The sequence below is a fragment of the Ovis canadensis genome, chromosome X (assembly GCF_042477335.2).
Source record: "Ovis canadensis isolate MfBH-ARS-UI-01 breed Bighorn chromosome X, ARS-UI_OviCan_v2, whole genome shotgun sequence".
Classification (NCBI taxonomy): domain Eukaryota; kingdom Metazoa; phylum Chordata; class Mammalia; order Artiodactyla; family Bovidae; genus Ovis; species Ovis canadensis.
In genome coordinates, this window is record NC_091727.1 from 5,709,658 (window position 1) to 5,735,773 (window position 26,116).

General features: G+C 46.3%; 1 protein-coding gene across 8 annotated transcripts in view; it reads left to right on the forward strand.

Annotated features, from left to right (window-relative positions):
• LOC138929709 (uncharacterized) overlaps positions 1–26,116 on the forward strand; it is a 329,162-nt gene that overhangs the window by 277,880 nt on the left and 25,166 nt on the right. For 3 of the 8 annotated variants that reach the window (XM_070289696.1, XM_070289693.1, XM_070289691.1), the window contains 3 exons: positions 3,512–3,739; positions 4,600–4,793; positions 5,584–6,378. In XM_070289696.1, coding sequence (XP_070145797.1) covers positions 3,512–3,739; positions 4,600–4,744 — 373 coding nt within the window. In that variant the 3' untranslated portion in view covers positions 4,745–4,793; positions 5,584–6,378. Of the gene's footprint in view, positions 1–3,511; positions 3,740–4,599; positions 4,794–5,583; positions 6,379–26,116 lie in introns of those variants that run through there. The other 5 variants (XM_070289694.1, XM_070289692.1, XM_070289695.1 and 2 more) reach the window with 2 other exon arrangements.

Below are 26,116 nucleotides of genomic sequence, written 5' to 3' on the forward strand. Positions count from 1 at the left end.
CAACTAGAGCCCAGCCAAGTAAACTTCTTTTAAAAATGAGTCGGTCTGACACACACACGCATGCTAAGTTGCTTCAGTCGTGTCCGCCTCTGTGCGGCCCCATGGACTGTAGCGCACCAGCCTCCTCTGTCCACGGGATTCTCTAGGCAAGAGTACTGGAGTGGGTTGCCATTTCCTTCTCTGACACATAGGGTATGTCTTCCTCGGGCAAAATAAAAGAGTTCTCTGTTGTGTCGTGCAAAGGAAGTTAGGGCCCCATTCTAAAGTAGCCCACCCCGCTCTACCCGGCATGCAGAAGGTCGGGTTTGGAGTCTCCGATCTTGGAACTGCGGTTCCATATGCTGTCCCTTCTCGCCATCCCTTCACTGTGTGCCCAGCTCCTCTCAGCTGGACTCCCAGGTCTCTTCTGAGACCTCCGCCCCAGCAGTACCCAATGTGACCCTCCGGTGTGTTAGAGAAAGCTTGCCTTGACAACAACCCTCCCTCTCCGAGCCACCACTTACCTGCCTTTTGCCAAGCAGCCTTTAAGCTTCTTCACAGAGGGTGTTTGTATTTACTCCCAGCTTCTTCCAAAAAGCCACTGTGTTCCCAAGCTGACAGCAGTACCTCTGAGAGGCCCCAGATGGGTGCCTCCGATCGCAGACGGAGGACAGCTGAGCTCTGTTGTAGGCATGCGGTCAGGGAGGGGACTGGACATGGCCCCCCCTGGGGGTGCTCACATCCCACCGCAGACTGGAGCTCTTCCTTTGTGGGAGCACTTGCTCCCAGAGGCACTGTTTGGGTCATCTTATGGCTCAGCTGGTAAAGAATCTACCTGCACTGTGGGAGGCCTGGGTTCAATCCCTGGCTTGGGAAGATCCCCTGGAGCAGGGAACAGCTACCCACTCCAGGATTCTGGCCTGGAGAATCCCATGGACTGTACAGTCCATGGGGTCGCACAGAGGCAAACATGATGGAGCAAATTTCATTTTCACTAATAACGTACATCTGAATCATATATCTAAACATTCTATTTTCTAATAACTTTTGGGAAAGAAAACATATTTGAAATTGCATTCCAAGCACAGGTTAAGATATAGTGGAAAATCAACTTGGATAACCTACAATTTAATTTCATGAGCCTATGAATCTTATGTTTGACACTAAATTCTAAGGTACAATTTTAATAGAATAAAGGTGACATTGTTGTTGGAACAAAGGAAAAGGGCAAAGTAGAAATAACTAAACATCCCCTGGAGTCCCTTGTGGCTCAGCTGGTAAAGAAACTGCCTGCAATGCAGGAGACCTGGGTTTGACCCCTGGGTTGGGAAGATCCCATGCAGAAGGGAAAGGCCACCCACTCCAGTGTTCTGGCCTGGAGAATTCCATGGACTATCCATGGGGTCGCAAAAAGTCGGACACGACTGAGCAACTTTCACTTTTCTCCTGGACCCCTTGAATGTTTTATTTCTTAACATGACTGTAATGATTGTTTTTATTGATTCCACAGGGTACAGTTTTCTTCTGTGCGGAAGGTTGCTTGTTTATTTCAAAAGAAAGAAGCTTTTTTTTTTTTTTTCGTAGCCTGAAAGACTCTGGAGAAACTAATCGGTTGCACCTGGTCCTTTGCTCAAATCTCCTTGCTGTAGTAAAAGAGGCTTGAGTTCGAGACTGTAGCTTTTAAAATAAAGTGAGGCTTCCGCTGTAGATCCAGTTCTCTGCAATGAAACTGTGTGCTGAGGTTCTCTTAGATCGAAGATCTCTTTCTCTGCTGTGGAGACAGCTGGTTATCCAGGAGACAAAACAGGCTTTGGTTCTGATGGACTGTGTGGAGAACTGGTATAGAATCCTTGTACACCGTGTGAGTAACTCTCATCCACTGCGTAATGCATTCCACCATCAAGGTGGAGAAAGCACTCTCTCTCACATCTGTCTCTTCCTCCCTTGGTTGCAACACAACTGGCACCATCTGAAGCGTCCTGTAAGCTTCATCCAGGTGGCTCCTTCCTGGGGACTCAGTCCATGAATTGGCAGGATGGTTTTCAGAGCTGCAGGAGCCTAGGCCTATACCTGGCTCAGCTGGTAAAGAATCGCCTGCAGTGCAGGAGACCTGGGTTTGATTCCTGGGTCGGGAAGATCTGCTGGAGAAGGGATGGGCTACCCACTCCAGTCTTCTTGGGCTTCCCTGGTGGTTCAGATGGTAAAGAATCCGCCTGCAGAGCAGGAGACCTGGGTTCGATCCTTGGGTTGGGAAGATCTCCATGGAGAAGGGAAAGGCTACCCACTCTGGTATTCTGGCCTGGAGAATTCCATGGACTGTGTAGTCCATGGGGTCTCCAAGTGTCAGGCATGACTGAGAGACTTGCACTTTCAGGCCTTTCCCAGTGAGACCCAAATCCACAAAGGGAGCCTGTGAATCTCACTGGGAGAGGGGCTGGGGTAATAAGATGATGCCTGTATGCCCTTTCTTTCTTCTCAGTGACTTGTTCCATGGCAAACTCTGTTTTTTATTTCTGCGATTTAAGACAGCCTGCAAAAAAAAAATTCTTGATTTTGAGGAGGTAGAAATGAATTTTTACAGATGGAAAAAAGAAAAAAAGAGATTTTCTTTAGAGAAAAAGACATTTTACTTCCACAAAAAAACTGATTCTCCTTTTTCTAATGAAGAAGAAAAAAAAATGTAGACACAACAAGCAAACGGCCACCGTCCACCTCACTCACCCTCGGGGAACACCTCCCAGGGCTGTGATCGTGGTGGACACACAGCCAAAAAGTTGTTTCTGATTACAGCGGGAGGGAGGGCTGAGCGGACCCTCAGCATTCTCCTCAAGAGTCCTCACTAATCACATCCGGTTTCTCTAAGATCATGACGTGGGAGAGGCCACACTCGGACAGACCCAATCAACCACATGGTGGACAGAATAGACTGGCTGCAGCTTGAACTCATTCTTAAATGCACACGTGGAGTTAGACAGGCGCTGCCTGTAATTGTTCTCATCAGCAGCCTGCCAAGCTTGCCTGTTGATGGGGTATAGGGGTTATCTAAGTTTCACTGAAGTGTGTATTTCTTTAGTGAGGGGTGTGTGTGTGTGTGTGTTCACTGTTATTCGATTATTTAAATGTCTCCAATGTCATGGCAGAGGGTATAGCCTCTGTTGGATGGCCTCACTGACTCGATAGACCAGGGGGTGAGCAAGGTCCGGGGGTTGGTGATGGACAGGGAAGCCTGGCGGTGCTGCAGTCCGTGGGGTCGCAAAGAGTCAGACATGACTGAGCGAGTGACCTGGACTGACTGCCTCTGTATCGAAAATCGTTCCCACTGGCAGATGGTCTGCTAATTACTGGGTCATCTTCCAGGGGCACTGTTCAAAGAGGTATACATCTCCATTTGAAGGGAAAAAAGAAACCTCTTCAGGGTCTCTACATCAGAGATGAAGAAAACAAGCGATATAAAGTAAAAAAACAAAACCAAACAAACCAAAAAACGAGATGTAAACGCCTGCTGAGGCTTTGTCCTTTTCCTCTTTTGCAGGTATTCTGGCTCCGACAGGGTCTTCCTCCCCTCAACTCTCCGGAAAATTTCATATTCTGGGCACCTCCTCTTTGGACAAGGGCGTCTTGTGTCTTCCAGTCCAGCTGGAGAGCCTGGCAGGCAAACAGCACAGACCATTCAGTCCCAGAGCGGCTTTACGTACGCGCGGCCGAAGCCAAGGCCGAAGCGTGTTCGTTGTCCCGGACGTGCTGGCTCACAGGCAGCCTGGTGAGTTCAGACGCGACGACTGGGTACACGAAAGGTGGGGTGGGGACACGTGTTTCCCATCAGTACGTCCGCCCCTGCTCACACCGCTACCTCTCCATTCCACCATCCAGATGGATGTTGCCTGGGATGATCTGTCTTTCATCCAGCTGGAGCTCTCCCAGCGGGCCAGCGGTGGCGTCACCCACCCGGGTGGTCCCGCTGGGTCTCAGCTGGAGCTGGGGCCACTGCCAGTCTCGAAACAGACCCTCTGCGCCAACTCCCAGGCTCCCCAGGCGGCCTCCACGGACTGGCACACCCCCGCCCTCCTCCCCCGCCCCTCCAATTGCAGAAGAAACTCCTAAACTCTGCTGTGATGGCTGGCCAGAGATTTTTCAGTAGCCGTGATGCCCTGAGCAATGGCCCGTCTTCACAAGAGGTCTTTGAGACTGTAGTTAGAGGTGCCAGAGAGATGCCCCTTTCAGTGGCCACGTAGACCAAGGCCATGCAGATGATGCTGAGTTAAGCTGTATCGTGGGGACCGGAAACAACTTGGAGTAGAAAAGGGTGGGTGTGAGGCTGAGTGAGTTGGGAATAACAGGTAGGTTCCGATACCTGCACTGGGGAAGATCCCCTGGAGAAGGGGTAGGCTACCCACTCCAGTATTCTTGGGCTTCCCTGGTGGCTCAGCTGGTAAAGAATCTGCCTGCAATGTGGCAGACGTGGGTTCGATTCCTGGGTTGGGGAGATTCCCCTGGAGAAGGGAAAGGCTACCCACTGCAGTATTCTGGCGTGGAGAATTCCATGGGTTGTATAGTCCATGGGATCGCAAAGAGTTGAACACGACTGAGCGACTTTCTCTTTCACTTCCACCTTCTGTCCAGGAGGCAGGAGCTGTGCCAGACACAGGGCTGTCTTCTGGGCCTCGATGCTCAGATAAGAGGAGCCCTGGAGGTCTGCTTTTTAAAAGAAATTTTTTTGGCTGCACCATGTACCATATGGGATCTCAATTTCTTGACCACGGCTTGAACTCACGTCCCCTGCATTGGAAGCAGAGTCTCAACCACTGGACGGCCAGGTAATGCCCCCAGAAAACCCCAGGGCTGCTTTTGCAAAAACTGAGCACTCATCTAGCCTCTGTTGCCCAAAGTAGAGAAAACAAAAGTCACATCTAAAGCCTGACCCACACTCAGTAGCCTCTCCTTTCCCAGCCTGTTTATGAAAGTGAAAGTCACTCTGTCGTGTCCGACTCTTTGCGACCCCATGGACTGTACAGTTCATGGAATTCTCCAGGCCAGAATACTGAAGTGGGTAGCCTTTGCCTTCTCCAGGGGATCTTCCCAACCCAGGGATTGAACCCAGGTCTCCCACATTTCAGGCAGATTCTTTATCAGCTGAGCCACAAGGGAAGCCCAAGAATGTCAGCATGGGTAGCCTATCCCTTCTCTAGCGGTTCTTTAGTTATGTTTAATTTGCCCTTTTCCTTTGTTCCAACAACAGGGTCACCTTTATTGTATTAAAATTGTACCTTAGAATTTAGTGTCAAACATAAGACTCATAAGATCATGAAATTAAATCATAGGTTATCCAAGTTGGTTTTCCACTATATCTTAACCTGTCCTTGAAATGCAATTTTAAGTAAGTTCGCCTTCCCAAAAGTTATTAGAAAACTTAACATTTACCGATCCTGATGGTAGGTAATTTATTAGTGAAGGTGATAGTTGCTCCATTGTGTCCGACTCTTTGCGACCCCATGGACTATACAGTCCATGGAATTCTCCAGGCCAGAATACTGAAGTGGATAGCTGTTCCATTCTTCAAGGGATCTTCCCAACCCAGGGAGTGAACCCAGGTCTCCTGTATTGCAGGCGGATTCTTTATCAGCTGAGCCACCAGGGAAGCCCATAAATCCTCACTGAGAAATCCTCAGCTAAACTTTGGTGAATATTATATAGAACCTATGTAGCTGGCCCACACAGCAGCACACCGACTCATGATATCATCTGCTCTGTGCACATTTCCCTGGGATGACACACCCGTTGTGAGAGGTATGGACACAGTGATTTGCTTTTTGTTTGTTATCTGTGTAAGGGATGAAAAATAGCTGCCATGTGGCCAGCACCTCTGGTGCTCAGGCCTAGGTATACTTCTGCCTTTTTTTTTTTTTCTCTTAGTATTTATTTATTTTGCTACCCCAGGTCTTAGTTGCAGCCCGTGGGGTCGTTGGTCTTCTCTGTGGCTTGCAGACTCTTCGTTCGGCATGTAGGGGCTAGTTCCCCGACCAGGGATGGAACCTGGCCCAGCTGCACTGGGAGCACGGAGTCTTAGCTGCTGGGCCCACTAGGGACATCCTTAGTTCTGCCCGTGTTGATTCCGATCAACCAAACCAAAAGAACCAGGCGCAATTCCTAGCCAACATTTGAGTTTTTCATGGCACCCAAATCCACGTGCTCTACCCGGTCTGCAAGGCTCAGGGGGGTTTCCTGTAAAGACTCAGGAAAGCAGTACATCAGGCCTTGTGACCTGTAGGGCCCTGATTTCAACCCCTCAACTCTGCTGGCCTAGCAAGGAAGCATTCAGAGATCTGTGACATGTAAGCAGAGGCGTGTGCCTGTGCTTCAGTAAAACTTTATTTATAACACTAGGTGGAAAAAAAAAAAAAACACTAGGTGGGACTCCAGGTATCCCTAATGAATAACCCCATGGTTACCCATTCCCTACATGATGCCATAATTTTTCTCCAACAAAATACACATTTTTGTCCCCTTTGGATCTGCCCATAATTTCCATCTTTACATCATGCTGCTGTGTGGAGACTGGGTCTGATCCCCCTCACCACCCCCCCAGTGATGTTCCATATAAATCCCCAAATATGAAACTACCTTTAAAAGTTTCTGCTGTCAGCATCCTTCATGGAAAGGTTAGTCTTTTTTTCCTTAATTAGTTTTTAATTGGAGGATAATTGCTTTACAATGTTTTATTGGTTTCTGCGCTACAACAAGCTGAATCAGCTGTCCTATGTCAGAAATGTATCATCCTGTTCCAAATTGCCTCTAAAACAGACTGTGTTGTGGTTTTATTCGGGGAAAGGGGGCCTCTAGGCGTGGTTCTGGGAGAGACCAGAGAACTGGAGAGCTCCTGAAAATGTGTTTATTGCAAACACAGGGTGAGCTAGTTAGTCATGTCCAGGATTCAGAACAGAAAGAGGCTACTGTTGGAGCAAAGATTCTGACAGGAAAAGATGAAAGAGGTTTTGTGTCTGTAGCGACTGAGAAAGAGAGAAGCCATCAGTCTTTTCTGCAGCTATCATGATGGAAAGAGTGAGGTACGCAGCGCCTTTTGATGTGAACAAACACAGTTTTGTAGATGTCCATAATTCAGGGAGGTGTTCGGATTTGCCCATTTTCTGCTCATAGGTTGTGCATGTTGAGATTCCAGTTTTTGCAGCAGGGTAAGCCTACTCCTTCTCCAGAGTGACAGGAAGTGGCCCACAAGGCTCCGTGTGAACAGTGTTTGTCTGTGTATCAGTGTTGTGTCTCCTCCAAGGGCAGGAGGATGTTCTTCTGCTCGATGACGCTGTAGACACCTACGATTAAACGTAAGGAGACCTCATTCTGCAAATCAGATTTAGAGTTGAAATCAGAACGTCCAGGGAGAGCTAGCCCCATTACCATTTGTGTCCAAACGTGGAATGTCTTACTGGGTTCCTGACTCTTCCTTCAGTTAATCTCTCCTAATTGGTATTGAATAATGCTGTTATTTCTTTCACTTTGTTCATTTAGTTTAACACCCACTGCTGAGAACCAACTGTGCTCTGAGGCAGCGGTAGGGAACCTTTTGCACATTCAAGGACCGGTTTCATGGAAGACAGTTTTTTCACAGGCTGGGGAGAGGAAGATGGTGTTGGGCTGATTCAAGTACATTAAGTTGATTGCGCACTTTATTTGTATTATCATTACATCAGCTCCACCTCAGATCATCAGCCATCAGATCTCAGAGATTGGGGACCCCTGCTGTATGGCATACAAACACGTGTTCATGAAATTCAGTCAGGCCACAGTGATTCTTGCTGCCATTGTTCAGTTACTAAGTCGTGTCCAACTCTTTGCCACCCCGTGGACTGCAGCACACCAGGCTCCTCTGTTCTTCACAGTCTCCTGGAGTTTGTTCAAACTCATATCCATTGAGTCCGTGATGCTGCCCAGCCATCTTATCTTCTGTCCCCCACTTCTCCTCCTGCCTTCAATCTTTCCCAGCATCAGAGTCTTTTCCATTGAGTCAGCTCTTCGCATCAGGTAGCCAAAGAGTTGGAGCTTCAGCATGAGTTCCTTCCACTGAATATCGATGGTTGATTTCCTTTAGGATTGACTGGTTTGATCTCCTTGCCATCCAAGAGACTCTCAAGAGTCTTCTCCAACACCACAGTTCAAAAGCATCAATTCTTTGGCACTCAGCCTTCTTTAGGAGAAGGCAATGGCAACCCACTCCAATACTCTTGCCTGGAAAATCCCATGGATGGAGGAGCCTGGTAGGCTACAGTCCCTGGGGTCGAGAAGAGTCGGACACGACTGAGCGACTTCACTTTCACTTTTCACTTTCATGCATTGGAGAAGGAAATGGCAAACCACTCCAGGATTCTTGCCTGGAGAATCCCAGGGACTGCGGAGCCTGGTGGGCTGCCATCTATGGGGCCACACAGAGTCGGACATGACTGACGTGACTTAGCAGCAGCAGTAAGTAGCAGCAGCCATCTTTATGATCCAGCTGTGAACAGTGACTTTAGTGGTGACTGTTCTGTGAGTACTTGTTGCGTGCTGAGTGGTGCTTTGAAGATATCTGTGAATGATCTCATTAAACTTCTCTGTATAAATATGGGATGGATGCTGTAGTAACTGTTGTACAAATGATGCTAGCAAATTGCTCAGTCAGTTCAGTTCAGTTGCTCCGTTGTGACCCACTCTTTGTGACCCCATGGACTGTAGCACGCCAGGCTTCCCTGAGCGTGTTATCACCATCTCCTGGAGCTTACTCAAACTCATGTCCATCCAATCGGTGATGCCATCCAACCATCTCATCCTCTGTCTTCCCCTTCTCCTCCCACCTTCAATCTTTCCCAGCATCAGGGTCTTTTCCATGGACTCAGTTTTTCACATCAGGTGGCCAAAGTATTGGAGTTTCAGCTTCAGCATCAATCCTTCCAATGAATCTTCAGGACTGATTTCCTTTAGGAGGGACTGGTTGGATCTCCTTGCAGTCCAGGAGACTCTCAAGAGTCTTCTCTAACATCACAGTTCAAAAGCATCAATTCTTCGGCAGTCAACTTTTCTTATAGTCCAACTTTCACATGCATACGTGACTACTGGAAAAACCATAGCTTTGACTAGACGTACCTTTGTTGGCAAAGTAATGTCTCTGCTTTTTAGTGTGCTGTCTAGGTTGGTCATAGCTTTTCTCCCAAGGAGGAAGCATCTTTTAATTTCATGGGTGCAGTTACCATCTACAGTGATTTTGGAGCCCAAGAAAATAAAGAAAATAAAATTTTCAAGGTCACTGATTTCAAGGTCATTGACTCAAACACTTCAACCTTCTGAACCTAGAGCTCTAAACTTGGTATCATAGTCAAGAGAATTCCTGTGCCTGCATGACAGATCTTGGCATATCAGACAAGGGTGAAAACCAAGGGAAGCAAAGAGCTCTGTGCTTCTGTTCCAGAAGAGTTGATTAAAGAGTTGATTTCAAGGAGGCTGAAGTTGCTATTGGAAAGTGTATCAGTTAGCTGTCACTGTGTAACAAATATCCACAGGCTGAACTGCTTAAAACATGTTTGTTACCTCATAGTTTCTGTGGGTCCAGAATCTGGATGTGACCTGGTTGGGTCCTGTGCTGGGGTCTCGTGCGGCTCCAGTCAGAGTATGCTCTGGGCTGTGTTGTCATCTGGAAGCTTGAGTGGTGCAGGAGCCGCTTCTGAGCTCCTGCCAGCTGTTGGGGGAGAATCCAATTCCTTGTGCTTATAGCGTTCATGCCAGAACTGATAGGGAGGACGGAAGCGTGCAGGTAGCCTCGTGGTTGTGGCTTCAGAAAGAAGGCTGCTCACCACTCTGTTGGTGAGCAGGGGGAAAAGTTGGAGTTAACTGCTTCAGCCCCAGAATTTGTGGTAACTTGATACTCAGCAGGAGACCTCATAGACGTAACAACATGGGTAGAAATGAAAAGCAGTTGGTGGTGAAAACAGGAACTCGTAATGGGATCTGCGTCACTATGATTTATATAAACGTGAAACACACATAAAACTGCACATTTTATAAAGACAGATGAGGAAATAGCAGACGTGAAACATGCTATAGGGTGTGAACAGGACGGGAAAGAGAACTGGGGTGAGCAGTAGTGATGAAAGGGGACATGCGATGAAGAGCAGAGAATCTTTACGTGGACCACGGGTGATGACACTCCTTGTTCTGACCAGTGTGGAATATAATTTACTCAGCCTTCCTCAACGGGACTTCCCTGGAGGCTCAGCTGGTAAAGAATCTCCGTGCAGCGCAGGAGCTTCTGGTTCAATTTCTGGGTCAGGAAGATCCCCTGAAGAAGGGATAGGCCACCCACTCTAATATTCTTGAGCTTTACCTGGTAGCTCAGCTGGTAAAGAATCTCCCTGCAGTGCAGGAGCCTCTGGTTCAATTTCTGGTTCAGGAAGATCCCCTGAAGAAGGAAATGGCCACCCACTCTAATATTCTTGAGCTTTACCTGGTAGCTCAGCTGGTAAAGAATCTCCCTGCAGTGCAGGAGACTCTGGTTCAGTTTCTGGGTCAGGAAGATCCCCTGAAGAAGGGAATGGCCACCCACTCTAATATTCTTGAGCTTTACCTGGTAGCTCAGCTGGTAAAGAATCTCCCTGCAGTGCAGGAGACTCTGGTTCAGTTTCTGGGTCAGGAAGATCCCCTGAAGAAGGGAATGGCCACCCACTCTAATATTCTTGAGCTTTACCTGGTAGCTCAGCTGGTAAAGAATCTCCCTGCAGTGCAGGAGACTCTGGTTCAGTTTCTGGGTCAGGAAGATCCCCTGAAGGAGGGATAGGCCACCCACTCTAATATTCTTGAGTTTTACCTGGTAGCTCAGCTGGTAAAGAATCTGCCTGCAATACAGGAGAGCTGGGTTTGACCCCTGGGATTGGGAAGACCCCCTGGAGAAGGGAAAGGCTACCCACTCTGGTATTCTAGCCTGGAGAATCCATGGACTGGGTTGCAAAGAGTCAGACACAACTAAGTGACTTTCACTTCCGCAACAGAGACTCAAAGAGGGGAAAGGGTCTGTCTTTTAAAATATCACTTAACATATTTTTTCCAAAAGGTCATCAAAGTAAAGGTAAACAGACAAAAGTATCTTCCCTTGTAGATGGACTTAAACTGTTAGAATAGACTTGTTTGGGTGACCAGAATCTTTGTTATATGGAATGTTGCTGACCCTAGAAATTTGTATTTTAAAAAGGTGATGCCGACTAGTTTGCCTTCTCTGTACTTGTCAGCCCAAGCTGACAGTGATGTGCTTCTTGCCGCTGGTTGGTTATTTTCTACATGATTAAACATACTCTTTGTCTCATGCCTATGCTATGTTGATTCCTTTGGGCAGGAAGGGGCACAGATAAGCAATTTCCCTTGTAAAACTGAGAGTTACCGAAAAAAAAAAAAAAAAAGAATATATTTCACTAGCGATGAGATGAATTTCGCATCAGAAATTTCAGACCTGGAAACCACATCCTGTGTCCAGGGTTTATCATCCTTATCCATTAACGTCATTGCTACTGAATGTGTTGATACATTTGTTATGTCTAATGAGGCTCCTCACCTTCTACTGCATGGAATCTGAAGAGGGAAACTTGGTCAGAATCCTAATTTCATGATTGGTACATTCTTCAGGTAGACTACTCAGGCTTCCTGCTTTCAGCTGGCGTTGACTTCCCGAGCACTGTGATCCCTGGTGTTAAGCTGATAGTCTTCAGGGCATCTCATCTCTGGAAGAGAATTGCTAAAAGTGGGGGAAGATTGAAGGCGGGAGGAGAACGGGATGACAGAGGATGAGATGGTCGGATGGCATCACCGACGTGATGGGCATGAGTCTGAGCGAGCTCCAGGAGTCGGTGACGGACAGGAAGGCCTGGCGTGCTGCAGAAGCTGAGACCCCATGCGTCTACTTGAACAGCGCCAAATCCTTTTTGTATAGCCCTCTCAGGGACCACTGCAGCTGTGTCTCATTGTTAGTGGTGCTTTCAAACCCCGGCCCCTCCCCCAAAACAAACGCCGCTCAGCCGTGTCCCAGTCTTTGTGACCCACTGGACTATACAGTCCGTGGAATTCTCCAGGCCAGAAGACTGCAGTGCGCAGCCTTTCCCTTCTCCACGGGATCTTCCCAGCCCAGGGATTGAGCCCATGTCTCCCACATTGCAGATGGATTCTTTATCAGCTGAGCCACCGCGGAAGCCCAAGAATACTGGAATGGGTCGCCTATCCCTTCTCCAGGGGATCTCCCTGACCCAGGAATCAAAATGGGGTCTCCTGCATTGCAGGCGGATTCTTAACCAACTGAGCTCTCTGGGAAGCCCTGATCTCTCTCTCTATATATATATCATGACTATATGGGTCAGTACTATCCATGATTTCAGGCATCTGCTGTGATTTTCAGAAAGCACCCTGTCTGAGTAAAGGGGGACTAGGTAATGAATCGCTGAGTCAGACATGGCTGAGCGACTTCACTTTCACTTTTCACTTTCATGCATTGGAGAAGGAAATGGCAACCCACTCCAGTGTTCTTGCCTGGAGAATCCCAGGGACGAGGGAGCCTGGTGGGCTGCCGTCTCTGGGGTCACACAGAGTCGGACATGACTGAAGCGACTTAGCAGCATCAGGTAAATGAATATGACCGCCCCTTGAAAAGCTTGCACGTCCGTGGTTTAGGTCAGAGACTGTCCCAATACTAGACCAGTGTGGAGCTTCCTTAGCTTGGCCCAAGCAGGGAACATAGGAAGGGTGGTCTGTGTAGGGAATCGGGTCAAAGTGAAGGAATTGGCCAGGATGGGGTGTAATGGATGTGAGAATTGTCGGGGGTGGGGGGGCGCGGCGGTGGGAGATGGGGGTTCAGGTAAAGCTACCTGGTTCATAAGTTGAAGCATGCATCTGGAAATCAGAATAAAGTCCTCAACAAAGTTAGAGATCAGTCACGTGTAGGAAGGGGTAAGAGAGGGGTGTCACAGACAGCCTTTGCTGGCTCCCTCCGGGCCCACACATCTGGCTCACTCAGCGCTTTTCCAGGCTGATGAATCCCTTCCTGGAACAGGTCCTCCATGTCCACTCCTCAGGCAGTTAGGGGAAGGTCGGGGGTTCTTCCTGAGTCTTCTGGGCATTTATTGTCCTCAGTCCAATTCATTTCAGTTCAGTCGCTCAGTCGTGTCTGACTCTTTTCAACCCCATGCACTGCAACACACCAGGCCTCCCTGTCCATCACCAATTCCTGGAACTTGCTCAAACTCATGTCCATCAAATCGGTGATGCCATCCAACCATTTAATCCTCTGTTGTCCCCTTCTCCTCCCACCTTCAATCTTTCCAAACATCAGGGTCTTTTCCAATGAGCCAGTTCTTCACATTAGGTGACCAGAGTACTGGAGCTTCAGCTTCAGCATCAATCCTTCCAATGGATATTCAGGACTGATTTCCTTTAGAGTGGACTGGTTGGATCTCCTTGCAGTTGAAGGGACTGTCAAGAGTCTTCTCCAACACCACAGTTCAAAAGCATCCATTCTTCAACACTCAGCTTTCATTGCATTCCAATTCTCACATCCATTCGTGAATACTGGAAAAACCATAGCGTTGACTGGACATACCTTTGTTGGCAAAGTAATGTCTCTGCTTTTGAATATGCTGTCTAGGTCGTCATCCAGTAATAGTTCCCAGGCCACAGAAATGCTCTGGGGTGGCCAGGTCTGCTTGTCTGCCTTATCTAGAAGGAGTGAATTGACCGTCTGCCCTGTGGAGTCAGACAGCTGTGGCTTTATCTGGCCATTCCTCTGGCTTTTGGGGACACCGGGGAACTTCCTAAGCTCCTCTCAGCCCGATTTTCCTCATCTGGGACACGGGGCTATAAAGGAGAATTCACTTAGTGTATTACTCACTGTGGTGCGCCCCTTGCCTGGCACATGGGAGCAATCAAAGTTTTCCTCACTCATTAATAATGACACTCCATTGCTTGCCATGAAATCTCATTATCATCCGCGTCTCATCTCGTTTTAATTGTTTCCTCATTCTTTGGAATTGTACATATTTTTTCTCTTTTTCTTACCCCTGTTTCCTTCTTGTTACCATGTGACTTGTGTACGTGTCCAGAACGATGATCAGAACAAGCAGAGAGGCGGAAATTTCAAAGGAAGAGTGTAGGGAAAAAATGATGCCAGTGTCCTAAAACCCCACGGAAAGCTAAGCATGGTGAATAAAAACAGACCCACCGTATGCCTTGCTGTGCAACACTGTGAAATTTCTGAGCACCAAGCGTAAACAGTCCATACCTTTAATCTTAGGCATGCGTGGATTTTGATTTGCACTGAAATTTACATGAAAGCCCTGGATCGGTGCTCACAAGGCTTTCATAGTCATTGGTGGACATGCCCACGGTGGTGAAAGATTTGTGTCCCCTGACGCACACTGGCCCAGCTGGATTGGGCATCACACACTCTGTCTTATTTCAGCTCCCAGTCTGTGAACATGAGCCCACACTTACCCTGTACTTGTTGCCGTGTTTGGCATCCTGAAGTGAAGTGAAAGTCGCTCAGTCGTGTCCGACTCTTTGAGACCCCAGGGACTATACAGTCTGTGGAATTCTCCAGGCCAGAATACTGGAGTGGGTAGCCTTTCCCTTCTCCAGGGGATCTTCCCAACCCAGGGATCAAACCCAGGTCTCCTGCACTGCAGGTTGATTCTTTACCAGCTGAGCTGCCAGGGAAGCCCAAGAATACTGGATTGGATAGCCTGTCGGTTCTCCAGCGGATCTTCCTGACCCGGGAATGGAACCAGGGTCTCCTGCATTGCAGGCGGATTCTTTACCAACTGAGCTACCAGGGAAGCCCTTCAACATCCTAGTGGTTTATTTCAGTGATGTTGCTGTTTACAGGGTCTAAGTGCGGTGTAACAATGCTGATATCCCTAAACACAAGTTAATAGTCTCTATCTGAAGATAATACATCAAGAAAAATAGCTATGCACACAGCTTAGAGTTAGTAAGACAGAATCATAGGTTAATTGAAATATTGATTTTTCAGTACTATTTATTTCTCGGCGTGACATACATAATGGTAGGTATAGGGAAAGGGGATGGTTTTTTTTTTTTTTTTATCATGAGCAGGCTTATTTTACTAAGTGATTTTCTAAAAGATGTATCCTTATTCCTGGTATGCTGCTGCTGCTGCTAAGTCGCTTCAGTCGTGTCTGACTCTGTGCGACCCCATAGACGGCAGCCCAACAGGCTCCTCTGTCCCTGGGATTCTCCAGGCAAGAACATTGGAGTGGGTTGCCATTTCCTTCTCCAAGGCATGAAAGTGAAAAGTGAAAGTGAAGTCCCTCAGTCGTGTCCGACTCCCAGCGACCCCATGGACTATAGCCCACCAGGCTCCTCCATCCATGGGATTCTCCAGGCAAGAGTACTGGAGTGGGTTGCCATTGCCTTCAGCGACTGTGTTAAATTAAACACCGTTAGTTTCTTCAGTTTGTCAAAAATGGTGTGTAAAAACAAATAATTTTGTTCTGGGCTTAACCAAGTTAAAGGTTTCCTTCACTAGACTTACGAGGCTCTACGAAACAGTAATTATCTTTAGCGTGTGCGATCTGTATCATTATACCTGCAATCATTTGGAGGAATTAAAAGATTCAGCAGAATGTACGCTTTCCGTCTAACGCGTGGCTTGCCGTTTCAGCGTTGCAGCTCTCATCGTTTCGTTCATCGTAGAAGCGCAGCGTGTTTTACTCCCTGAGTGTTGAATGACGTTGTCTTCTAGTAGCTCCTCAGGGCGCGGACAAGTCAGTAAATGCTATAGACTCTCAGAGATGTGTATGCTTTCAGGAGCCTCCCTGGGGGCTGAGATGCTAAAGGATCTCTCTGCAGTGCAGGAGACCTGGGTTCCAGCCCTGGGTCAGGAAGACCCCCCCGGAGAAGGAAACGGCAGCCCACTCCAGGATTCTTGCCTGGAGAATCCCATGGACAGAGGAGCCGATGGGCCACAGTCCAAGGGGTTGCAGAGAGTCACACACAACTAAGTGACTAACGCTCTCCCTTTCTTTCCATGCTTCCAGCAACTTACAAAGTCCAGTTAGAACATGCCTGTGAAAGCAATGCTGTCCGACTCCCAAGCTCTGCACCCTGCTGGTACCTCTGGGCTCACAGAGAATTCTCCTTGGAGACCTGTTTTCTTCCTCATTTATTTTCTGAAAGTATTTATTTATGTATGTATTTATTTGGATGTACTGGCTCTTAGCTGTGGTATGCACGATCTTCAATCTTGGTTAGGAAATGCAAGATCTTTCATTGTGGCTGGACCACCAGCAAAACCTCCTTAATTTTTAAATGATGCATTAGCTAGAAATAATCTGAAATTATTAATGTGTGTGTTGATTGGGCTTTCCTGGTGGCTCAGACAGTAAAGAATCTGGGAGACCCAGGTTCAATCTCTGGCTTGAAAAATTCCCCTGAAGAAGGGAGAGAAAAATATATTTCATGAGAGAAAGTATGTCATTTTGATTACTTGTATGAAGAAACCATAAAAAAAAAACCCTCAATTCTTTAATTCTTTGTTCCAAATCCCAAGGGTGATCAAAGGTCTGTAGGTGGAAAAAATGTTATTTCTGACAAAAGATAAGAAGGAAAAACTGCTTTTATTTGAGACATCTTTAAATTTTATATGGTAATTGTTACCCTTATTATTCACGCACTTTCTTTTTCTGACCTAACAGTTGGTCCTGCTTTCTGATTTCTGTGTCAGGGAAATTCTGAAACATTTCTAAGTGCCTCCCACCCCCAATACACACACAAGGGCCACATCTTGATAACTACTGGAGTAGAAAACCGTTGCATCTGAAGCACTTTGTCATTCTTTACACACTAGGGTGTCATTCCAGTGAATACGTGTTAATGATTTCTGAGGGTCTCATTCGCTCCCACTTCTGACCTTGGAAACAAGTCCACTTGACTTCTTGGCTTGACCTCTTGTCATCCATGACTTAGAGGAGAAGAAAATAGATGATTTTTATTTTTTCCTCAACTAAGATGTCCATTTTCCGTAACTGCACACCAGCGACATGAAACTTGTTGAATTGTAACCGTAACCTCAGATTGAATGCCCACAAGCCTTAGAAATGATCCATGCCTATCTCCTAAACTGGGCCATGTTCATATTCCTTTCTGTTAGGCCTTGTTACGGGATGCTGAATGTAGTTCTCTGTGGGCTACAGTAGGAGCTGGTTGTTTATCCAGGGGATGGCTTCTTAAGCTTGAGACTGCCGGTGAGACGAGGTCTCTGTCCACTTGTGAGTGTTGCCACCCCTAAACAGGAAGGAGATGGTAGTGTTGGGCTAGCCTCCCCTCTGATGGGTCATCAAGGAGATGGTGATGATGTTGCTCTGGGGACCGTACCACCAGATGGGCATCCCTGCCCCCTTGGGTGACCACTGCCCGCCGTGGGTGGTGGGTGGAGGGCCAGAAAGGACTGTGGTCAGCAGGGTTACACAATCGCCATCGGCTCCTCCTGCCAGTGTGCTTACGCCGCTGAGAACAGACTTGTTCGTGTCTTCCCCAAGGTCCACGACTCTGTAGCCACTGACATCTGAAGTCTGCTCCACCGTAAGTTAGGATGGTAAGGTCTGGACAGCTCTCTCCGTTTGCAGCTGGTTATCTTTCCTCTTCACATATGATAATGGTCTCATCTGGACTGATGAGCCAAATTCATGCAGGACTGCTTGGTAAGGGGGGAAAAAAAATCTATCACTTGGGCAATTTATTTCCCTAGAAGGCAATGGCACCTCACTCCAGTACTCTTGCCTGGAAAATCCCATGGATGGAGGGGCCTGGTGGGCTGCAGTCCATGGGGTCGCTGAGTCGGACAAGACTGAGCGACTTCACTTTCACTTTTGACTTTCATGCACTGGAGAAGGAAATGGCAACCCACTCCAGTGTTCTTGCCTGGAGAATCCCAGGGACGGGGGAGCCTGGCAGTGTGTGTGGGGGGGCGGAGGTACGGGAGAGGTGGGGGGCAGGGTATGTGTGGGGGCGTGGTGTGTGCGGGCGTGGGACTGAAGCGACTTAGCAGCAGCAGCATACTGTAAGTTATTAAGAGATTGTTACAAGTCACATCTACTGATTTCAGTTATGTTTGTAATGTCTTTCGGAAAGGTAAAGCAGTGTGAAACTTTGCAGGCAGATTCTTTACTAGCTGAGCCACAAGGGAAACCCATACAACATCAAAGATCATATTAAATATTTTTAACCAATCAACCAGAAGAGTATCTGAAGTATTCAAATTTTCTTTAGCCATTAAGATAAAATTCATTGAAAAAGTTCTCCATGAAAATGCAAGATTGTAAAAAGAGGTGAGCTTGTACACTTAGGTCTGATTCTCTGTTGAGAAAGTACAACCCCTAAGGTTCATTTCTTTTCTGTTTTCCTTTTACCAGCCTCCGGGTGAAAAATACAGTGGGTTCAACAAAGCCCAGAGTAATGCTAAATGAATTTCATGTTTTGGGAACCTTAGTCTGAAAGAGGAATTTAAGCGGAACCATTTGAGGGTAAAACACTTCAACTCTGATAAACCAAAAGCAGCTGATGAACCATCATGCTAGAAGAGACAATTTGAAATTCTGTCAAAGTCAATGAATTTCTGTATAGAAATTCTTACATAGCACGTCTCAAGTGCTCCGGGGGTAAAAAGTCAGCATCCTTGCTAGAAAAAGCAACGATGTCCGTCTACACATAGCCATCAGAATTTCCGGTGCAGGGGTGGGGGGAAAGAACAATTAACAAGTGTTTTCCCGCTTAAACATGAAGCTTATTCTTAAAAACTTGGAGGTATTTCCTACAAATGGTTTCTCTCTGAAACCTTTGTGAATTATTACCAAGATCAAAACCTGATGTGACTCCTTCTCTCTTCTTTACATAAGAGAAGAGGTTCATCACTGTTAAAGCTGTATTTAAAAAAAAAAAGAATAAAGAGAAGTGCTAATTATAGGCACTTTTTCCATTTTTTTTCTTTACAATCTTATGAATAATAGTTCCTAGATCTTTTTGGTTAGGAGAAGGGCACAATATCAGCTTTTTCTTTTTCTTTTACTAAAATGTCTCAGAACCTCCTTCCTTCCTTTGGTTTTTAAAATAGAAAGCCCAGAGATAAATCCACACACATATGGACACCTTATCTTTGACAAAGGAGGCAAGAATATACAATGGAGTAAAGACAATCTCTTTAACAAGTGGTGCTGGGAAAACTGGTCAACCACTTGTAAAAGAATGAAACTAGATCACTTTCTAACACCGCACACAAAAATAAACTCAAAATGGATTAAAGATCTAAATGTAAGATCAGAAACTATAAAACTCCTAGAGGAGAACATAGGCAAAACACGCTCAGACATAAATCACAGCAGGATCCTCTATGATCCACCTCCCAGAATTCTGGAAATAAAAGCAAAAATAAACAAATGGGATCTAATTAAAATTAAAAGCTTCTGCACAACAAAGGAAAATATAAGCAAGGTGAAAAGACAGCCTTCTGAATGGGAGAAAATAATAGCAAATGAAGCAACTGGCAAACAACTAATCTCAAAAATATACAAGCAACTTCTGCAGCTCAATTCCAGAAAAATAAACGACCCAATCAAAAAATGGGCCAAAGAACTAAATAGACATTTCTCCAAAGAAGACATACGGATGGCTAACAAACACATGAAAAGATGCTCAACATCACTCATTATCAGAGAAATGCAAATCAAAACCACAATGAGGTACCACTTCACACCAGTCAGAATGGCTGCGATCCAAAAGTCTGCAAGCAATAAATGCTGGAGAGGGTGTGGAGAAAAGGGAACCCTCCTACACTGTTGGTGGGAATGCAAACTAGTACAGCCACTATGGAGAACAGTGTGGAGATTCCTTAAAAAATTGCAAATAGAACTACCTTATGACCCAGCAATCCCACTTCTGGGCATACACACCGAGGAAACCAGAATTGAAAGAGACACATGTACCCCAATGTTCATCGCAGCACTGTTTATAATAGCCAGGACATGGAAACAACCTAGATGTCCATCAGCAGATGAATGGATAAGAAAGCTGTGGTACATATACACAATGGAGTATTACTCAGCCATTAAAAAGAATTCATTTGAATCAGTTCTGATGAGATGGATGAAACTGGAGCCCATTATACAGAGTGAAGTAAGCCAGAAAGAAAAACACCAATACAGTATACTAACACATATATATGGAATTTAGGAAGATGGCAATGACGACCCTGTATGCAAGATAGGGAAAGAGACACAGATGTGTATAACGGACCTTTGGACTCAGAGGGAGAGGGAGAGGGTGGGATGATTTGGGAGAATGACATTCTAACATGTATACCATCATGTAAGAATTGAATCGCCAGTCTATATCTGACGCAGGATGCAGCATGCTTGGGGCTGGTGCATGGGGATGACCCACAGAGATGTTATGGAGAGGGAGGTGGGAGGGGGGTTCATGTTTGGGAACGCATGTAAGAATTAAAGATATTAAAATTTAAAAAATTAAAAAAAAATAAAATAAATTTTAAAATATATAAAAATAAAAATTTTTTAACAGCTAAAACTAAAAGGAAACACAGAAAAAATAGCAAGTTTTAAAAACTCTATCAAAAATTTTTAAACAGCTAAAACTAAAAGGAAACACAGGAAAAATAGCAAATGGCTCTTTCACAGCAATACGTATAAATGAGTCCTCACCACAAGAAAAAGAATTTGTAACTCTGTGCTGATTAATATTAACTAGGCTTACGGTGGTGATCTGTTTTGCAATATGTACCAACAGCAAATCATGTTGTGTACCTGGAATGAATATAATGTCATATTTCAATTAAAAATAAGTATAAATGAGACAAATTTATCTACCCATTAAAAACAAAAGATTATCACACTTAAATACACACACACACAACTTAGATTATGCCGAGCAGAAATTGCAACCACCATCATATTCCATCACAAACACTGATATGGGAAATCAATGACAAAAAAATATAGAAAGTAAAACAAAAAACGGCACTCTGAAAATTTTAAGTAAAATATATTACAACCCGTGTCTTAACTGTTGAGTGAAAGAAAAAATAAAAAACCCAAAATACAGAATTTATCTAGAATAAATTAGTTGTAGCTAGCTGCAACATGCCCAGAAGAAATTAAAAGATTTTTAATAAATAAGGAATAGAAAGAAAAATAAGTGAAGAATATTCAACTGAAGTTGTTAGAAAAAGTAACTAAAAATAAAACTAATACGTTCCCTCAGATTTACTATGAACCTTAACTCTGAAAGCCCTGTGTGAATTAAACATTTAAAAAATATAAAACTAGTAATGAAAAGAACAAAAATGAAATTGAACATTAGAAAACAGACAAATAATAAAACATAAATCCACTGACTCTTGATAAAAATGAGTAAAATCAAGTCAGTAGATGATAAAATTTAAAAGTTTCCAGTGGTCATGTATGGATGTGAGAGTTGAACTGTGAAGAAGGCTGAGTGCCGAATAATTGATGCTTTTGAATGGTGGTGTTGGAGAAGACTCTTGAGAGTCCCTTGGACTGCAAGGAGATCCAACCAGTCCATTCTGAAGGAAATCAGTCCTGAATGTTCATTGGAAGGACTGGTGCTAAAGCTGAAACTCCAATACTTTGGCCACCTCATGCGAAGAGCTGACTCATTTGAAAAGACCCTGATGCTGGGAGGCATTAGGGGCAGGAGGAGAAGGGGACGACAGAGGATAAGATGACTGGATGGCATCACCAACTCAATGGACATGGGTTTGGGTGGACTCTGGGAGTTCGTGATGGACAGGGAGGCCTAGCGTGCTGCAATTCATGGGGTCACAAAGAGTTGGACACGACTGAGTGACTGAACTGACCTGATCTGAACTGATACCACAAATCCAAAATTTGAAATAAAATTTTATGGTTGGACTTACAATGATCCACTCCAGTATTCTTGGGCTTCCCTGGTGGCTCAGCTGGTAAAGAATCTGCCTGCAGTGCAGGAGACCTGGGTTCGAACCCTGGGTTGGGAAAATCCCCTAGAGAAGGGAAAGACTACCCACTCCGGTGTTCTGACATGGGGTCGCGAAGAGTCACACACGACTGAGCGACTTTCACTTTCACTTACAATTGAAAAAGCATGGAGCTGCAATATTCACGGAAGCTTTTCCTGGACGTTAAGAACCCTGAAACATCATAATTGGACAGCCTTTCACAGGAAAGAAAATGAATGTATTGAGGGAGAAAGCAGTTTATAGAAGGTCTCACTCTCAGCCTCTCCTCTTGCCTCCATTCATCCCAGCCCACCCATTGTGAATACGACTTTTATTAGTTTCTTTCCGTAAATGTCAACAGGCACTCGATCTCTATGTCCACATCCACATGAAAAGATCTGATGCTTTTGTTTTGTACAGACACATAGTATTTCACTGTGTAGCCTATTAGAGTTTGCTCAGCAAGTCCTGTTTAATGGAACTTATTTCCAGTCATTTGCAAATTGCAGATGTGGCCTGGATTGTAGCCACTGGGTGGAATACGGCAAATCAGACATTGATGAGAGCTAGTTTGAAAAGTAACATCTGTTTTCTGGTGTCTCTAGTTAGGTGTGAGGAACTTCGTAGGTGGTGCTAGTGGAGAAGGCAATGGCACCCCACTCCAGCACTCTTGCCTGGAAAATCCCATGGACGGAGAAGCCTGGTAGGCTGCAGTCCATGGAGTCACCAAGAGTCGGACACTTACTGAGCAACTTCACTTTCACTTTTCACTTTCATGCATTGGAGAAGGAAATGGCAACCCACTTCAGTGTTCTTGCCTGAGAATCCCAGGATGGTGGAGCCTGGTGGGCTGCCATCTGTGGGGTTGCACAGAGTGGGACACGACTGAAGCGACTTAGAGCAGCAGTGGTAAAAAAAAAAAAAAAAAAAAAACCGCTTGCCAATGTAGGAGGCAAAAGAGATGCGGGTTCTTTCCCTGGGTCGGGAAGATCCCCTGGAGGAGGGCATGGCAACCCTCTCCAGTATTCTTGCCTGGAGAATCCCATGGACAGAGGAGCCTGGTGGAATATAGCCCACGGGGTCACGAAGAGTCAGACGCAACTGCAACGACTTAACATGCAAGCGTACAGGTTAGGTGTGGGAGAGCTATCAGCAGCTTTGGATTTTAAACCCCTGTCTGAACTTTTCTCTTCTGTTCATGAGTATGAGCACTCACTTCCAACTTTTCAACATGTGTCATTGCTACCCCCGAAACTGCAGAAAGAGTCGTCGAATATAAACACAAATAAAGCTACGCTAATCCATCAGTGTTTGACAGGGAGTTTGTTATTAATAAACGCCTTTGATGATTTTTAAATCCTTGCCAGCTGTTTAGAAATAATTGAGGCTGTGAAGCCTGGAACAGTGTTTCCAGTTCCCAAGCAAACTGAATCTTAACTGCTGGCATGTAAATTTCTCCCACTGTTATTTTTAGACACCAATATCCTGAAGCAAATTAGCACAAGTAGAACCATCTCAATCCTCTTTAGAAACAGGAAATGTCTATAGTCCACACTTTCCATTGAAGTCTTGAGTTACTAATCTGAACTCAACTGCGTGTTTGAATTTCTTGAGATCTGGGCCAGACGAAGCAGCCTTAGATGTATTTAATCCCAGGGGTTTCCCGCTGAATACACCAGTGTGGGTGTATCTGTCCTCTGCATTCTGGTCAAGCCTGCTCCATCGTGATGAGTATATGCCTTTATCCTATATTGGTCATTAGTGATTCCATATTTGAAGCCACTTCAGCTGTTAGAACTCATGTTTTTTTTTGCCTGTGTTCTTGTATAAACCTTGGACACTGGGCCAGGGACACCCTCTGAGTCCAGAATAAATACCCATCTGGCAGTTCACGTTCCCCCAGGAAGTGAGACAGAAAAGCCTTTTGCGAACTCAGTGACTCATCAGAGAGGGCAGCTTTTTACACAGCGACGTTCACTTAGACCAAATGGAAGAAGTTTACCATCCCAAACATATCACTTAGTGGCTCCTATAAAACGGACTTGTGAGATACAAATCTATTCATACCCGTTGTTAAGCCCAGGCGGTAACATCATTGGAATTGGGAAAGTCAGGCCCTGACAAAGAAAGCTCTCCAGCTTGAGTATTATTCAAAACAAATGGTGCAGGTCAGCGGGAAGCTTTCTCAGGGACTGTTTTTCCCCTGTGCCAACCCCCCCGGAAGAGCCAAATTCCCCCTGCCCCTCCCTCCAACACAAGCAAGCTTTAGCTGACATTTACTGAGTGACTTCACTTTCCCTTTTCACTTTCATGCATTGGAGAAGGAAATGGCAACCCACTCCAGTGCTCTTGCCTGGAGAATCCCAGGGACGAGGGAGCCTGGTGGGCTGCCGTCTCTGGGGTCACACAGAGTTGGACACGACTGAAGCGACTTAGCAGCATACTTCCTCTACCATCATGCATCTTCTTTTCAAAATAAGTATCAGATGTAAATGATGGATATCCTAATTCTTTTGTCCTTGCCTCTAAATGTTCATCGCCAGTAAGTGCAGAAAAGTCTGCTCTGCTTCAAAACCTTTCATCAGGTAACGTGCCATCTCACCCTTATATGTCGGCTCTGGGAACATCCCAGGAGCAGAGGAAGTGTGCAGCCTAGACAGAATCTTTCGTTCTCCACTGTCTCTGTGATTTTGGGAAAAGTTCTGAAAGTTAAAGAAAAGCAGAAACAGCAGTGCGTCATGGATCAGTACGTGTATAATACTGCACGTCTCCGTCATCAGGAGCTATTAATACCTCCTGTCAGTCACTGCCTTCTGGTGCTTGTGGGTCGTACGCAGCACAAAGTGGATGGGTCCAGACAGACGTCGTAATGTTCAGGGCCGAGCCCTCCCCTGCCCCGGGTGATTGGGTTCAGGCAGGTGGTCAGACCCTGTGAGCCTTGAGTTCCTCAAGTGCACAGGGGAGACGTGTGTGGTTTAAAAATGAACATCACGCATCAGGCCTTGAACAAAGCTCCGACGCCACCCATATGCTTTCTGTTTGGACTCAGCTCTCTTGACTGCCCTAAAAATACATCATCATTTCTCTTCTCGGTTGTCCTTTGATTTATGATTTCTCAGTGAAGTCTTTTTGTTTTTGAAATGTAACTGGAACAACATTTAAGACACCTGGCAATGTGTGTGTGTGTGTGTGTGTGTGTGTGTGTTTGTGTGTGTGACTTGCTAAGTCATGTTCGACTCTGCAACCTCATGAACCGCAGCCCTCCAGGCCCCTCGGCCCATGGGATTCTCCAGGCAAGAATACTGGGGTGGGTTGCCATGCCCTCCTCCAGGGGATCTTTCCAACCCAGGCATTGAACGTGGGTCTCCCGCATTGCAGACAGATTCTTTACGGTCTGAGCCGCCAGGGAAACCCACCTGGCAGCGTGCGACCCTATAAAAAGAATTTGGGTAAAACCTCCACAGCAGTGAGAGGAGCATTGATAGAGACGTATAAGGGAAAGGGGAGTTACAGGAGGGCAGCTGAAGAGCTGGCCTGCACCCCGCAGGATGGATGGCAACTAGAGAGACACGAGGACCTGAGGGTGATTGCTTTCAGAAGAGATGGTGGTGCTCACTGTACCCCCTGGAAGACACCAGTGTCGTCCTGGGTCCGAGAGGTATGGATGACACACGCTGACTTTGGAAACAACTGATTCCTTCATTTTTGGTTGTGCGGGCCCTTGGTTGCTGTGCACAGACTTTCTCTAGCTGTGGTGAGCAGGGGGCTTCCCTCCAGCCACGGTGAGCCGGGGGCTTCCTTCCAGCCGCGGTGAGCTGAGTGGGGGTCTTCCCCCGAGCCGCGGTGAGGGGGGGCTTCCCTCCAGCCACGGTGAGCGGGGGGCTTCCCTCCAGCTGCAGTGAGCGGGGTGGGGGGGGCTTCCCTCCAGCTGCATTGAGCGGGGGGGGGGGCTTCCCTCCAGCTGCATTGAGCGGGGGGGAGGCTTCCCTCCAGCTGTGGTGAGTGGGAGGCTTCTCTCTAGCTGTGGTGCTTGGGTTTCTCATGGTGGGGTCTTCTCTTGCTGAGAGCACAGGCTCTCGGCACGCAGGCTTCAGGACTGGTGGA